The 16,682-nt window shown below is 30.8% G+C and overlaps 3 protein-coding genes across 8 annotated transcripts; 2 read left to right on the top strand and 1 right to left on the bottom strand.

The window, feature by feature from the left end:
• Positions 1–456: 456 nt before the first annotated feature.
• On the bottom strand, positions 457–5,436 carry LOC104645419 (probable 3-hydroxyisobutyryl-CoA hydrolase 2). 6 transcript variants are annotated; one of them, XM_069292977.1, is made up of 6 exons: positions 2,837–5,431; positions 2,158–2,243; positions 1,408–1,887; positions 1,182–1,280; positions 919–960; positions 457–830 (listed from the first exon to the last, which is right to left on the bottom strand). In XM_069292977.1, the coding sequence occupies exons 3-6, from the start codon at positions 1,423–1,425 to the stop codon at positions 693–695; spliced, it is 297 nt and encodes a 98-aa protein (XP_069149078.1). In that variant the 5' UTR covers positions 1,426–1,887; positions 2,158–2,243; positions 2,837–5,431; the 3' UTR covers positions 457–692. The 6 variants fall into 6 exon arrangements, with proteins under 6 accessions (XP_069149078.1, XP_025884391.1, XP_025884390.1 ...); XM_026028606.2 differs by lacking the exon at positions 1,408–1,887 and having other exon boundaries at positions 2,837–5,436; XM_026028605.2 differs by lacking the exon at positions 1,408–1,887 and having other exon boundaries at positions 2,843–5,436.
• Positions 5,437–7,478: 2,042 nt separating this feature from the next.
• On the top strand, positions 7,479–8,452 carry MKS1a (methylketone synthase 1a). The gene is made up of 3 exons (NM_001346411.1): positions 7,479–7,859; positions 7,937–8,068; positions 8,168–8,452. The coding sequence occupies exons 1-3, from the start codon at positions 7,479–7,481 to the stop codon at positions 8,450–8,452; spliced, it is 798 nt and encodes a 265-aa protein (NP_001333340.1).
• A 4,320-nt stretch (positions 8,453–12,772) lies between these two features.
• LOC138339032 (methyl jasmonate esterase 1-like) lies at positions 12,773–13,455 on the top strand. The gene has a single exon (XM_069290329.1). It carries the CDS (start codon positions 12,855–12,857, stop codon positions 13,332–13,334), a length of 480 nt encoding a protein of 159 aa, XP_069146430.1. The 5' UTR covers positions 12,773–12,854; the 3' UTR covers positions 13,335–13,455.
• Positions 13,456–16,682: the final 3,227 nt, after the last annotated feature.

The raw sequence follows: 16,682 nt of genomic DNA, 5'->3' as shown, positions 1-16,682 counted from the left end.
TGGTCAAATCAAGAGTTAATTATTTTGTCGACATGATTAAATAAGAAAATCTAAAAGCATTATAATAGTTTATCACACATTTAAATTAAAAGAAAAAAATGTTATGATTATTAATATATCAGATGAATGGTAATCAGTTTCTTTAGATCGATCCATTAAACAATTTTGAAAAAGAAAATAATACTTCACGCTTAAAGAAAAGAGAAGATATCAGAAACAAAAGAAAAAATAACATCATTTATTTTTTTAAGATTGATATTAAACAAGTTTACACTTTCCTTGAGATTCAAAAATTGAATTTAGAGCAAATTATTTAATTCGTGAATTTTGTTCCGCTACAATAATCAAAGAAGGATAAATCTTACACCGAATGTTGTTTCAATCTTTTAAATTTTGTTCTATGGGGGAATGAGTTTGAGTATGTAGTACTAGTGGACTTTGGAGCAACACACAACATTATAGATGAAAGAGAAAAAAATTAGAGCAAAAGTATTATTTAGTACTGCACAATCTATCCTTGTGCTTGAGGTTTGACATCTCTATTCAATGGCAAGTATCATGTACTAATTTTACGATACTAATTTATTTGGTGAACCACGTCGTAATGATATTAATACTGTTTTAATAGTCATTGAAACCTTCATAATGATGTGGTGAACAGAGGACAACATAATGTAGAATATTGCATGATTTTAAAGCTTGACAATTGCATATGGAGACATATTTGATCTTGGAGGCAGCTTTAGGTCTTCCCAATCTTCATCATCTATCTTGGAGAAGTAATGATCGACATCATCATCTCTAATTATTTCCAGTCTGGAGGGCTCCCACTGAATATATATGAAAAGATAAGCACAAGAATGAATGAATCTCGAAATCTAAATTCAGGAAATCCATGATCAAATGAATATAACGCACCTTAGGATTTCTATCCCTGTCGATCAATATGGCTCTGCATCCCTGCAGTAAAAGTGTCAGTCTTGTAATGCAGTAAAATGGATGCTGAAAGACGGCATATTCTACCTCAAAAAATCCTTGCAAAATTCTCCCCTCAACAAATGAATAATCTTAATCCAAGAGTAAAATCCAAATGCTCTTTCTGAGGTAGTTGTTACAAAATAAAAAAAAAATTGAGGCCCAAGGGTCACCATTTTTCATAACAAGGTATTGATTTGACTTACTGATCTCAAGGAAATTTTAAGACTTGTAGGGGGTGCTTTTTTCAGCGATTGAATGGTTGAAGAGATCCAGTCATCCTTCTTGTCCAAAACCTCACTTTCCTATTAAAAAATCATGCAAAGTTCTTACACAGTATTTTAGTAACTTACATTATCAGAATTTAACAGAGTAATTTCACCACAGAAAAAGGGAGGACATATCAAACGACCATCCATCTCCCAAACTTACAAGAGTAGATATGAACATCGATTAATAATCTTCATCCTACATACATAAATACCATTGGAAAGAGGTCATGAAATTCCAAGAATACAGGTTTGTTTTAATTGAACATTTTTTCCAAGAGACAATGGACACTTTGAAATGCTATCCATCATCTTAAGCTTCTAATAACGAAATAAAGTAGAGGAATAATAGTCTTACAACAACAGGAAGAAAAATAACATGAGAACAAAAAAAAAATAAACGGCATAGATGATGACTTCTGGAGGATGTTTGGATCTTTCAAGGTTGTATTGACTGGGTGCTTTGGCTTGTCGATTGGAGGAGCTGGGTTGCAAGGTATTTTGTTGAGCTATCCATTGAACTTTCTTCTTCTTGCCCTTTCCAGTGTTATTATTTTGATGATTTGGAGTCCCATTGAGGATTTTGGTTGGACTTGTTTTGCTCAGTTGTTGTCTGTGTGAGTCAAATTTGGATTCTTGGTGTCTGTCAGGAAAATTCCAGAAATCCATCTCAAGCACGGCAGAATAAATCCAAATTCAATACAAGCATGTTTAGCTTGGAACTGCAGGGAAGGTAATTAGAAATCACAGAATAATTCATATTTGTTGGTACCGTAAAGGGGCATATCAGTGTTGCCGTTATGTTAACCTACTGACCAGTTTACACATAATAGTAACAGAAAGCTAATTGATTTCCTATAGAAGCAATTGTAAATGGGAAGAACAAGCTGAAAATTGAGGATGGAGAGTATACATCCGATGATACAAAGTGGGTTGCAAGACCACGAGCAAGCATTTCAGCTCCATCCAACCTAGAACCAGTAAGACCAGCATATTCCCCTGCCAAAGAGTATCAAAATAAGCTAATGGAAAAGAACACCGTACAAATTCTCTGAGCATCACTCACAACGTAGGAAATGGTCTTCCAACAGAATCAGAATAAATAAATTCACAAAAGCAAAGGAAGGATCATATTTTTAAATAAAATTGGCTATAATTCATTCAAACATTTCAGAGATTTATTATAAATCCCAATTTTAAAATATCCCGTAGAGAGATACAACATGTTTTCAAAGTATATTTTACATTTGTGATGATTAAAGAAATTCAGGAATCATCATGAGAAGTTGAAAACTAAGGCAGATATCCTATAATAACTTAAACTTAAAAATTCAGCATAACTATGAAAAAGTTTTGTAGACAACACTTCTATGTGAGAAGGATCGACCTTAGTTTGTTTAAAGAGTGCAATATTACTTTTAATGGGATAACATGATCAGTGGATGGAAAATAGTGAAAAATATAAATCCTCAATGCAAATCCAAGGTACAAACTAATGATCATGAAGATTTACAGTTTGTATGGGTTTCCTCTAACTATGCTCTGGTTATGCTAGAGCCTCTTTTTATGAAGAAAGGTAAAAATAAATATACATTTACATTGAATATGATAAACAAAATCGAAGATTCAATGAGCTGACACCCAAATTTTGATCTTTTCCGATAATAATCAATTTTCAAGTTTCTCAAATTTTCAGACGGTTTGAAATGATTAGTTCCATACAATTTAAATAGTTCAAGGGTTATTTTAAATACTTCTCGTCATGTTCTTTATAATCTTTAAGTAATATTCTTATATGACTAGTATTTCTTTTAGTATTTCGAATGCCGTCTCAAAAATATTTTAATTTTTAGTAAATATTTCAATTCGTTCCTGCAAAATTTTATAGTTTTATATATATATATATATATATATGAATTAACTAATTTATTTCGTCCAAGTTTCCTTAATTAATTTATAGAAATTCATCCTGTTTGCGTGTTTGACCAAATCCACCATCTAAATTCTTCTCAGAACCCAAACTGGTTATTATGGCAATTTAAGCGTGATCTTTTCAAACATTTGCAAGACCCAAATTGGGACCAATTAAATTCAGCCCAAACCTTCTTCCAAATTTGATCCATCCTCAAATTCGCTGAACCTAACCCATACTGACGGCTCTGCTTACAGGTGACACGTCGATAATCAAGGACAAAAGATCAATCGGTATCATTCCCGTCTTTTTCAAAATTTTGGGATTTGCTGAAATTTGAAGATAAGAAAATTATGGAGGAACTTTTTCTTCTTGTCTATTCATCTGTGTAGTATTCTTCTTTATATAACTCTATGTATACAGAAATAAATAATAAAAGAAAAGTAATATTTACACTTGTCCATTTGTCATTTGTCTAAGGCTGACAAAATGTAACTAATTATATTCTTTCTTCTGCCTTATCAAGTGTTCTATTATAGCTGGAATTGGAATTATCTAAAGGGTGGATATCATGTCCAACACATAATTGATCAACGATCCTTAAAGCTCCACGTGTCTTAGCTTTATGTGAATTAAGAACTGAATCATTTTGTTGTTGATTGTGTATTATGAACATAGATAAAGGTAGGTATTAAATCTACATCTTGACTTGGAGCATGTCTAAGCCATTTCTGTTTGTCCTGCAATTGCTTCACTTTTAGTGTCACACAACCTGTCTTTCATCCTCTCAAGCATGAAAATTTAGACGTGCATCTTTCATCTTGTTCGAAGTTTTTTTTTTTTTTTTTTTTTTTTTAAAGAAAAGAATTGGGCATGGGCATCACTTTATGATAAATCAAATGTCTAGTTAAAATTCGCCAAACCCCTGCGAGGCGCTACTTTGATTTTAACGACTTAACCAAATCAAGCAAATCACTTGAAAATAAAATTTCATAAATTGAAATTAACTTAAATAGTAAATTAAATACTTCATCTTTTCAAATAATTTTTTATAACTTTTATCTCAAAAAATACATGTTAACCAATTTTTAGCTAAATGAGTTAGTTGCTGAAAAATCACATTAGTGGGTATTTTAGGTGCATTAAACACCTTCCTAAATATAAATATGAATTCTCAAACTCTTTTAATGTTTTCAAATCAATTTTTTGTTTAATTCTTTGAAAATTAAGTTTTTTTTTATTTTTCTTTAAAAATTAAGTAGTGACTCCTAAAATCAAGTCCAAAAAAACATAAAATAAATATATTTTCTTTTCGAAATTGTAAAACATATATTAGGGTTCTGTATCGATTTCATAAATATAAACATGATACATTACATAATAACGAAAATTATTGTAGCAGTGGAGTATCAAATCAGTGATAACACTAAAAAAAACTGATTTAATATATTAGAAAGTACAAACGAATGCATTAAACATAAATTTATTAATCAAAATCAACTAGATACATAAAAAAAATCTGAATTTTAGATAGAGAAGGGTGTTGAAACAAAGAAATTACAGATTAATTATGAATCAAAATCAAAGATACATTGAAAATATGAAGCCGGGTAGAGAAGAGTGTTTAGTAACATGTTCTACTTCCCCCCCTTTTTTTCGGAATATTTCTCAATGTGTAATTTAGAACTTGAAATACATGTTTAATCGATTTCGAATCACAAACACGAGGGATGAGAACTTCCATTTGTATACCTAATCGGGTAAGACCAATATTAAACGATGGATCGGAATTCATATGTAACTTTTCATTGTCGTGTGACAAAATAATCGATTCATCTTTTCTCTTCCGTTCTTTTTACTTTGTTTTGTTCCATGTTCTTTCTGAAGATTGCCTGTTCATATCTTATCCATATGGCTAAGAAATTTATAGATGAAAATGCTAAAAAGAATTTGAAAATTGATAATTGATGAATTAGAAAGAAAAAAAGTGGATGAAGAAGAAGATACTCGAAAAAACAAAAAAGAAAAGATATGAAATATGAAGAAGAAGATTGATGAGCTGGAAAAGAAAAAGAAAAGATTTGAAATTCAGAAATTGAGTGATGAAGATAATTAGTGATACCATGAGTAATTTTAGGCGTGAAAAAAAGGAAAAAAATCGTGAGAGTGATTGTTTAGAGTGATGTATCTGAAAAAGTGAAACAAATTGAAGAAAGGAGGAATTTTTGTAATTTTTCAAAAATAATATGGAATGATAGAAAATAAGGTTAAAAAAGGTGTTTAGTTAGATAATTTATCCTAATTTGTATATTAATCCATTTTTTGCTCCCATAAATAGGACCCTATTTTTTATATTTAGAAATGGAGTTAAATTTTATTAAGGAATTACTACACTCTCTATCCATTTTTAATTGTTATGATTTCTTTTTTATCTCCAAAAAATAAGAATCTTGGCCAATAATTTACAGTATATTTTTTCATCATAATTCATACTCTATCCGTCCCATTTTATGTGACACTTTTTGAATTTTGAGTTTAAACAAGTCTATCTTTGACCGTAAGTTTTTCATAGACCCTTTTAATATTTTGAATTATCAATTATTGTGACTTGTAATACTCTTTACATAGTTTACAAATATATAAATTTTATTTCAAAAAATGTGAAGATTCCATACGCAAATGTCCGGTCAAAGTTAAACTGTTTGATTTTCGAAAAATAAAAAGTGTCATATAAAATGGGACTGAGGGAGTATTTGATATGTAAAAAAATTGAACCTTATAATACTTTCCGTATAATTTTTGTATATCTAAATTTTTTATTTAAAATATCGAATTAATGTAATTTTACTTTAAAAATTATAATATTTTCTGTATAATTTTTAAATATTTAACTTTCTTTTTTAAAAAAAAATATCAAACTAATATCATTTCACTTTTTAAAAAGGTAGTCAAATTAACTTTAAAAAACGCATGACAATTAAAATGGATGGCTAGAGAGTACTGTGGTAAATGACTAAATGTTGTTGTGCTCTCTCTTTCTTTGCATGTCAATCCAACAGACACGTGATTTACTCCAAGTTAGGGGTGATCTTGAGATACTTATATGCACATCAAATATGCTGATTAATATTATCTCCATTATTGATTCTAATCATTTTTCCACCATACACATGAATGAAAGTGATGTGATATACAGGAGTGCGGAGTTAAAAGGGTAAAAAAAATTGTTAAAAATTTCAAAAGGGCATATTAATTTCTTTTAAAACTAAAACGGTAAAAACGCTAGCGACTTGTACCTTCTGAAAAAGCGAAATCGCTGCCATAACAGCGATTTCTTAAAATTGCCTTTTTTTTTAAAAAAATAAAATTAAACAAATCGCTCCACACGGAGCGATTTTCAAAATTAAAAAAAAATATATTATTTTTTTCTATAAGTCGCTGCTTCTGCAGCGACTTCCATCAAATTTTTTATTTTTTTTTTGCTTTATTTAAAAGAAAAATTGATTCAATTTTTTTTTAAAAAAAATCATTGGCAGCGATTTTTAATTAGTTTTTTTTTTATAAAAATCAAATCGCTGTAAAGGCATCGATTTACACTAAATTTATATTTTTTTTAAAAAAAAATCAATTAAATCGCTACAAAAAAAATTAGCCGATTAAATTAAGTTTTCAAAAAAAAATAAAATTTAAGTGTAAAGCAAAAAATGTGTTAATTAAGAATTCATTTTATGTAATGTATTCTTAACTAACACATTTTTTGCTTTACACTTAAATTTTAATTTTTTTGAAAACTTAATTTAATCGGTTAATTTTTTATAGCATTTAATTGATTTTTTTTAAAAAAAACTAATTAAAAATCGTTGCCAATGATTTTTTTTTATTTAAAAATTGAATCAATTTTTCTTTTAAATAAAGCAAAAAATTAAAAAAAAAATAAAAATTTGATGGAAGTCGCTGCTTCTGCAGCGACTTATAGAATATTTTTTTTATTTTGAAAATCGCTCCGTGTGGAGCAATTTGTTTAATTTTTTTTTAAAAAAAGAAAAGGCAAATTTAAGAAATCGCTGCTATTGCAACGATTTCGCTTTTTCAAAAGGTACAAGTCGCTACATCGTGAACGATTTTACCGTTTTAATTTTTAAAAAAAATTGATATACCCTTTTGGAATTTTTGATAATTTTTTTTTACCCTTTTAACTCCACACTCTGATATATAGTGCACTAATGAGAATTAATCACATATATAGTGCACTAAATCCCAATTAAAAACACCAATTCCAAAAGAAGTAAGGTTTATTCAAACTTTGTGGTAGTTGTTCAAAAATGGAGAAAAGCACGTCGCCATTTGTTAAGAAGCACTTTGTGCTAGTTCATACTGCATTCCACGGAGCGTGGTGCTGGTACAAGATTGTGGCATTGATGAGATCTTCAGGCCATAATGTAACAGCTCTTGACTTGGGCGCTTCAGGGATCAACCCCAAACAGGCCCTTGAAATCCCAAATTTTTCTGATTACTCGAGTCCGCTAATGGAGTTCATGGCTTCACTCCCTGCAAATGAAAAACTAATTCTCGTAGGTCATGCCTTAGGTGGACTCGCCATTTCTAAAGCCATGGAAACCTTTCCAGAAAAGATTTCAGTTGCTGTATTTCTCAGTGGTCTAATGCCTGGTCCAAATATCGATGCAACCACCGTCTACACTAAGGTACCAATTTTTTTTCCATATACATTCACAACCATCGTTTCGTTTGAAACTAATTAAATAAATATACTTCATTTTAGGCAGCTAGTGCAGTGATAGGTCAACTGGATAATTGTGTTACATACGAAAATGGACCAACGAATCCTCCAACCACTCTCATCGCAGGTCCCAAGTTCTTGGCAACTAATGTTTATCATCTGAGCCCAATTGAGGTAGCAAATATCATAATACAAACATAATTGCAGTTGAAATAGCTCATCACTGACTGAACTAATTTAAATCTCTTTTTTTTTTATTCTTCTTGGTGTTAGGATTTGGCGCTGGCCACTGCACTAGTGAGGCCATTTTATTTATATCTCGCGGAAGATATTTCTAAGGAGATAGTTCTTTCAAGCAAAAGATATGGATCCGTTAAGCGAGTGTTCATTGTTGCTACTGAAAGTGATGCCTTCAAGAAGGAATTTCTAGAATTGATGATTGAAAAGAATCCACCTGATGAAGTGAAAGAGATCGAGGGGTCTGACCACGTGACCATGATGTCTAAGCCCCAACAACTTTTTACTACTCTTCTTAGCATCGCTAACAAGTATAAATAAAAAGCTATTAGGATCTTCTTCACTGGCATAGAAAAGTTCAGTAAGCCGAGATATCTGGACAAACAAATAAAGTTTGAGGGGACAATTATCACTTATCATATGTCAAATCTATTTCATTAGAAAACAAGATATTTACTCAAATATTGTATGACTAAAAAGCTCACTTGTTCACCCCAGTAAATATAATAAGAATAACCTATTCCTTCTAATTGCGTGAGCAAGCAACCGATTCAAACTTGCTTTTCAAGTTCCATAGTAAATCAATGTCATGAAAATTATATACTATAACAAAGTTGCATGTCAGTACATCCTTTAACTAGTACAGTGAACAAAAAACATTCTTAAAGTATTTAAAATTTCGTAAATTCCATTTTCTGTCAAACCCTGTTAGAAAAATAGCAAACCACATCATGTACAAATCTTGGTACTCCAAAAGCTTTGGTCCCCAGATGATCAGATGAGTCCGATGTGAACGTTCGATAACGCTTTTTAATCTTATGTTCTTGAATATGTAATTAAGATATATGTAGCGTACGTCTACATGTGACTTGGTATGTTAATAAAAATTAAAGATTTGTCAAAATTAGGAAAGAGGGTTGTTTTTTAAACTTAATACAAAAAAATCTAAACAAAGGTCGTTTAAGATATAGAGAGAAAAAAAAATCAAGAAACCACTTATATTCCTAGAAAGTATTTTTCAAGAAAACGTCAACCTTCCTACCGCTTTTGATGAGAAACTGGAAAAAATGATCATACAAAAAAACTAACACAAATCATGTAGTTATAGTCAGACTTAGAGTGTGTTTGATACGTAAAGGAAAATATTTCGTGGAAAATATTTTTTCAATTCTCATGTTTGATTGGATTAAATATTTTTTGAAAAATATTTTCCAAATCAATTCATTTTCTTCAAATTTAAGGAAAATTACTTTCCTTCAAAAATTAAGACAAATATTTTTCAAAATTCACTTTCAACCTCCCTTATCCACCCACCCACCCCTATAGTAAGTTTATTTTTAAAAAAATATTTTCAACTTCAAAATTTTATTCACCTCTACATTTAGTTTATTTTTTAAATAATATTTTCAACTTTAAAATTTCACTCACTCCTGTCACTCCCATCCCAAAAAACCACTAGCCCCCTTAACCCCCCTCCAAAAAAACCATCACCAACTAAACATGAGAAACAACTCAAGAAGAAAAATGAAAAATAAATAATTAACATTTTTAAAAAATAATTTCAATATAATAGAAATAAATTAGAAAAAAAGAAGAAATAAAAATAAAACAAAAAAGGTAGAAAAATTTAAAAGTAACACTTTAATTACATCTTATTTTCGTTTATACGAGATTTTAAAACAAATTTCGAGTTCAATGAAGGAATCGGAGCATTGGGTGCTCTATACGGCCTGATAATAGCCAAAAAGGGGAAACTGAGCTCAAAGATTAGCAGTCGTATACTCGAATTCACGTGAATTCATATTTTTCTTAAGTATATAATAATATTATTATTTTTTATTGATATATTTAAAAGTAATATATATATATATATATGTGTGTGTGTGTGAAATTACGCTCAAAGTATCATAATATGGTTATAGTGATTAGGTGCAACTCTTTAAAAGTGATGTTAGAAATTTAAATCTTATTTCTATCTTTTTCTATTTTTCTTTTCAAAATTAGTCATACACCTTTTGAAATTTTCAAGCATGTCACATTAGATATTTCTATAGAACAAATCATCAGTAATTAAACTATATGAATACTTATGTTTAAAAGCATTATATATAATTAAAAAAGAAATTACATACATGAAAGATTGTAGGATTATACTGAATATGTTGTAGTAATAATAATCATAGATGAACGATTTTAATTGTCACGAGTATAAATGTAACAATATTTTTCACATTATTATTATAATCAAACAAATACAAATTGATTTTTAAAAAATAAAATAAAATAAATTTGTGGGCGACACATGAAACAAAGCTTTTTGTGACTCCTGAAAAGAAAAATTGAATTCTTGTAGAAAACTATTTTAACAATTAATTATACAATCATAAATTTAGAACTTTGCCCATAATAATATTTAAAATTGCAAATTTCCATTGATTGTCCTACTACTTTACTCTTCTATATAATAGAAATATAACACACACATATATATATATATATATATATATTACTTATTTTAATGAGCAACATGGAGTATTGCATATTTGAAAAAGAGATAATAGTACAATGTTTGACAAAAAAAATATTTATCAATTCTAATTAAAAAATAAATGACATGCAATATAAAATAACAAGTCAATGTTACTTAAGCAAATGAATTGGAACAAAAAAATATAGCATAACTTTTTGTTAAAAGAATTAGCATAAGACTCATCAAATTCCAACATGACTTAAGTAAATATAATTTTTTTAATAAAGAGAATTGAAACTTATCTATAGTCAATTCTATTTTGATTCAAGACTAAAATAATAATGTAATTTTATGCTAAACGAGTGGTAAAAAAAAGAAATAGAAAAATACAAACAATTACATTGAATCATAACAAGTTAAGGTTGGTACATGAGAAGAAGAAAAATGAAAAATAAATAATTAACATTTTAAAAAAATAATTTCAATATAATAGAAATAAATTAGGAAAAAGAAAGAAATAAAAATAAAACAAAAAAGGAAGAAAATTTAAAAGTAACACTTTAATTACATCTAATTTTCGTTTATACGAGATTTTAAAACAAATTTATTAGGCAAAGATCTTCGAGTTCAATGAAGAAAATCGTAGCATTGGGTGCTCTATACGGCCTTATAATAGCCAAAAAGGGAAAACTGAGCTCAAATATTAGAAATCGTAGACTTGAGTTCACGTGAATTCATATTTTTTTAAGTACATAGTAATATTTTTTTTATAGATATATTTAAAAATATGTATATGTGAATTCACGCGCAATATATCATAATAGCTTATGATTGGATGTAACTCTTTAAAAGTGATGTTAGAAATTTAAATCTTATATCTATCTTTTTGTTTGCAAAATTAGACATGCACCTATTATAATGAAAGTAAATAACAAGGGAAATTAAAGAAAATGGTTGAAATGTCAAATTGATTAGCATGATAATAAAGACTTCCATGAAAGTACTGAAATCGCCATATAAATGCATTAGACATATGAATTGACTCAAGCTTATTCGCAGCCTTACAATGTCCGCCTTATTTGCCTTAACTAACAGCTATTTGAGGCATTTGAATTTGCTTTTCAAAGGAGTATATTATTTGAAGAATTGGGCAAACAATGTGGTAGGATTGGCAGAGCTAGGTGCCTTCTTGTTTTGGCAAAGTAAATCCTACTACAGGCACTCCACTAAATGCTATTGTCATTATCTCATCTAAAAATTCAAAATAATATTTTTTGTCAAAACTCAAAGATATTGAAATTAGTTGGACTCATTAATAATATGATATATCATTCAGTATATTTAACTTTAATATAGAGTCCGGAGCCTAAAGAGTATAAAATATTAACAAAAATTTTAAAACGATATATAAAATTTTATATTAACTAAAACGGCAAAATCGCTCGAACAATAGCGATTTCCTCCGCCGAAAAAAGTAAAATCGCTGCAGTAAATATAATTTTTTTTTAAAAAAAAGCGATTTTCTTGTTTTTTTTTTTTAAAATGAAAATCGCTGGCAGCGATTTTATTGATTTTTTTTTTAAAAAAAATGAAACGCTCCTATGGGAGAGATTTGTGAGTTTTCAAAAAAAATATTTAAAAAGATAGTGATTTTGTTGCAAAAAATATATTTTTTTTAAAAAAATGCAGCGATTTTGCTTTTCCGGCGGAGGAAATCGCTGTTGTTCCAGCGATTTTGCGTTTTAATTAATATAAAATTTTATATACCATTTTGAAATTTTTGTTAATATTTTATATCCTTTAGCCCCGAACTCCTTTAATATACATATTTGATTTTCTTATATTATAAAAAAATTACTGAATTTTTATTTCATGTCATTACTTAAATTAGGTTTAAAACCAAACAGTTAAATCTCGTCAATGGGAAGGAGGACAGTAGTAATTTAAAATTATTTTTCCACTTCCGCTGGATGAAAATGGTATCTGTGTGGCATTTTTGTAACAATATGGGTATATATGAGAAACTTTAATAACATTTGGGATATATATATGAGTCACCATTACAAAGTTGAGAGAGTATATCCAACTTTTTTCCCTAAAAAATAAAATAGCCCATGTAGTATCTAACATGGGGAGTAATTACTCAGCATGAAAGTAAAGTAATAATTAATTAATTAGCAAATGTGGAACTATATAATTGCATTGTAATGCTTCCTACAGTGTGCTCATTCTTCAAAAGAAGAAGACAAAGAAATGGAGAAAAACAAGTTTCTAACAAGTCTAGTAGTTCTGATACTTGTGTTTCGATATGCAAATGCAACCATGTCAGGGCCTAAACGGCCTAAGGCTAGCAAGCACTTTGTGCTAGTTCATGGGGCGTGTCACGGAGCCTGGTCATGGTACAAGATTGTAGCACTGATAAGATCTTCAGGGCATAATGTAACAGCTCTGGACTTGGGTGCTTCAGGGATCAACCCCAAACAGGTCCTTGAAATCCCACATTTATCAGATTACTTTAGTCCGCTGATGGAGTTCATGGCTTCTCTTCCAGTAGATGCAAAAGTGATTCTTGTTGGACATAGCCTTGGCGGATTCGCCATATCTAAAGCCATGGAAAGTTTTCCTGAGAAGATTTCAGTTGCTATATTTGTCACTGCTCTAATGCCTGGTCCAATTCTCGATGCAGCCACCATCTTCAATGAGGTATCATTTTCAAATTTAGCCATGAGATGATATTCTTTATGTTTGTTGACACCCAATTTTGACCCACATTGGTGTAAATTAATTATCGAGCTTCGAGAATTTTTAAAATTATTTAAGTTAATTAGTTTTATAAATCTTGCAAAAATTTTAAAAAAAAAAAAAAAAAAAAAAAAGAGAAGAAGATTTTAAAAATATATACATGTATATATGTATATGTATATATATATATATACATATATATATATATGTATGTATATAAATTAAAAAATATACATAATGTATGAATTTTATGTTACTTCGAATACGCTTTGACATAATTTTCGATAATATATATATATATATATATATATATATATATATATATTTTACATAATTATGTATATAAGTAGTATATCTTACGATTATTCCACAATCATCAAGATATACATTTGAATGTTTTATTAAACTAGCCTTAGTTCAAATTATAATTATACGTTTGAATCACTTTAATGATTTTATAATTATTATATATAAAGAAGCTCGTTAATTAATTGATACGAATTCATTTTTATTTTGGGGTTGGGCCAACTTGGATATTCATTAAACCAACCCATCCTTAACTTAATTTGTTTTAGTTTGGGCCATTCACACAATCCTCAGCAGCCCCAGGCCCACTCCCTTCTACTCTATTTTTAGATTAAAGGCCCAATTCCTTTACAACCCACCCACAATTTACCCCAGGCCCAATTCTTAATCCCTCAACCCAACCCAATTCCAGCCCCACGACCCGCCACCCGACCCGACCCAGACCCCCTTTCCCCCTTTCTTCTTTCCCCTCACTCACGCTATTCCCAGGAAGAAACAGAACCCAGAAAACGCAGCAATGAACAGAACCCAAAAACGGAAGATGTGTCTTTCCCTCTCGCGTCTCCCTCACGTTCTCCCCTCTCTCCTGCGTCTCCCCCTCACGCGTCTTTCTCTCCCCCCTCCCATCGCGACCTGCAAAGAAAAAGAACAGAGCTGCGCCGAAAACGCAGCAAAGACAGACACCAAAAATGCGGAAGTGCAGTGCTTTCGGCTGTGGCAGACCTGCTCTCTCGTCCTTGCATCGCCGAGATGACTCCACGTAGCTCGCTAGTACCACGATTTCATCTCAACCCTCCACCTCGCCTCAAACTCCCTTCCCGCTCGAAATTTCGGATAAGATTTTGAGATTTTGAATTGAGATGGGCGGAAACTCGTGAAACCCATCCCAATTTCAAAAACCATAGGGATTTTTCTATATAAACCCCCATTCTCGTCAGTTTGGGGGTTGGATTTTTTTTGGAAATTTCTTGGGTTGAAAATTGGGAAATTCTGAAAAAGAAAACCGAGCTACTCTGTTATTGTGAGCTTTGGAAACACTTTGGTTTCTCTACTGTTGGTTTCAGAAGAACCAAGGAAGTCGGATTAGTTTTAGAGAGAAACACTCTGTTTCGTTAACGAGTGTTCGACAGTGGTGTTCCGTCGAAACGTCGTAGCAACCTCGGTGTGTCTGTTTCGTCGAGCGTAGGTGTGTCGTTCCAGCTCAGGTATTCGAGACAGAGGTTGGTTTGAGGTTGCGATAGTGGTGTTTCTCCCTTGCTCGTAGCCCCCAGTTCTGCTGCTTCTCAACAGGTAAAATACTTACGTTATGTAACTTCTTCTCTTCTCGATTTCAGTGTGGCGGAGGGAGTGTTGGAATTTCTTTTCGCGTGTGTCTACTGTTGGTTGATGCTGCTCATTTAGTATGCTGGTCCGCTGTTTCGTTTTTTTGTTTATGTCAAGCATGGTGAAACATTTGAATGATTGAATACATGGCCTGTTTGCTGTGAATATAGGACGCTATATTTGCTGGGTTTGGTTTGATCGAGATTTGTTCTTCAATCTCGACATGAGCCTAGTTAGAGTTTGTCTCGTCTGTCTCTTTCACGTGTCTAAAGATTTCGATTTTTGTATTGGTTATGTTGTGGTATAGGCTGTCGTCTTAGCCATTGTAAGCTGCTTGCTTCATCCTGCATGTTAGCTTGAATATGCTGTAGCCGAGAGATTTGTTCTTTTGTTTATTGCATTCTAGTTAGTTAGACTACCATGCTGTAAGAGAATTCTTCTCTTCCTTAGTTATGAATTTGGTTGTTACTGTTTGGAAACAATCTTGGATGTCATGTCGTATTTTCTCAAGTATGTGGTTTACTATCAAGCATCGTATTGGTTTAATTTGGGGCCATTTCTTCGCTCCGTTCTGTCTTCCTCCACTTTCAAACAAATCTCGAATATTCGAAAGCATGAGAAGCCGTAAACTTTCCTTTAGTCGTCCATTTCTGTCAAGCATGACTTAATACGTTAAAATATTTTTCGCAAGCTTCCATAACGGAATGTATATCTTGAAGTTGTTTTTTTTTAAAAAAAAAAAACCTTAGAAATTGTTAATCTTCTCGATTGTTTCTTTGTATTAGATTTAGCTTGGCATAATAGTTTTTTTTTTTCGGTATTGAAATGGTGACATAATTCATTAAATATGGCATTTTACTTGTGTTAAACCACCGGGTGGTCACTTATATGTCATACCTTTCTTTTATGTATAAGTGTGATTTGCAATATCATTTTTTTTATCATATAGGGTTGTTTGTTATTCTTTATCTTATTGGATAAAATATGTATTGTTATTAAGTTTAGTTTGTTTTCTTACATATGTGTCCGTTGAATCGTATATTAATTCCTTTCGTTTACTTTGTGGCATGTAAATCTGTTCGAGTTCGCCATGAACTCTCCTTCTTTGCATATCGAGAGAGTCGTAAAGACTCACATCTTCCCTATCATCAAGTCAATCCACGGCATGGCAGGAAGACGTTCGAGATTCCATGAAGATCGAAGATAGTCAAAGGCTTTGGATTAGAAAGCCTCTTTATTTTATACCTTTCGTATTTATTTTGTAATGGGCATAAGTCCTTGTTGCTTTCTTTTCTCGTATTTATTTTATATGTTTAGATTAGGACAGGTTGAAACGGGTTAAAACCCAAAAGCAGGTGGGTCCAAAATTCGGTCAAGGCGAACAGAATCCGAATTTGGACCCAAAAATCTCTCTCTCCCTCTCTCTCTCTATCTCTCTTTGCTACTTGTTTACGTTTTATTTTGAATGTCGTTAGCTTAAGATTAGAAAACTCCAAACCCCCTTTGAAGTGCCTTCTATTTTATCAAATCTCAAAACTAAAATGGAATCTCAAAACGATAAATATTTCAACTCGTAAGTTGTTTAAAACTCTAACATGTTCAAAATTCAAATTCTAAGTTAGTTTGAATTTAAAGAGCTTTAAAATCTGAAAATTCGCCTAAGTAAATTTCTCATAAGTTTAATGATTTCAAAATTGTAAAGTTAAAATA

Source organism: Solanum lycopersicum, chromosome 1 (assembly GCF_036512215.1).
Source record: "Solanum lycopersicum chromosome 1, SLM_r2.1".
Lineage (NCBI taxonomy): Eukaryota > Viridiplantae > Streptophyta > Magnoliopsida > Solanales > Solanaceae > Solanum > Solanum lycopersicum.
This window is presented reverse-complemented; position numbering and strand designations above follow the sequence as displayed.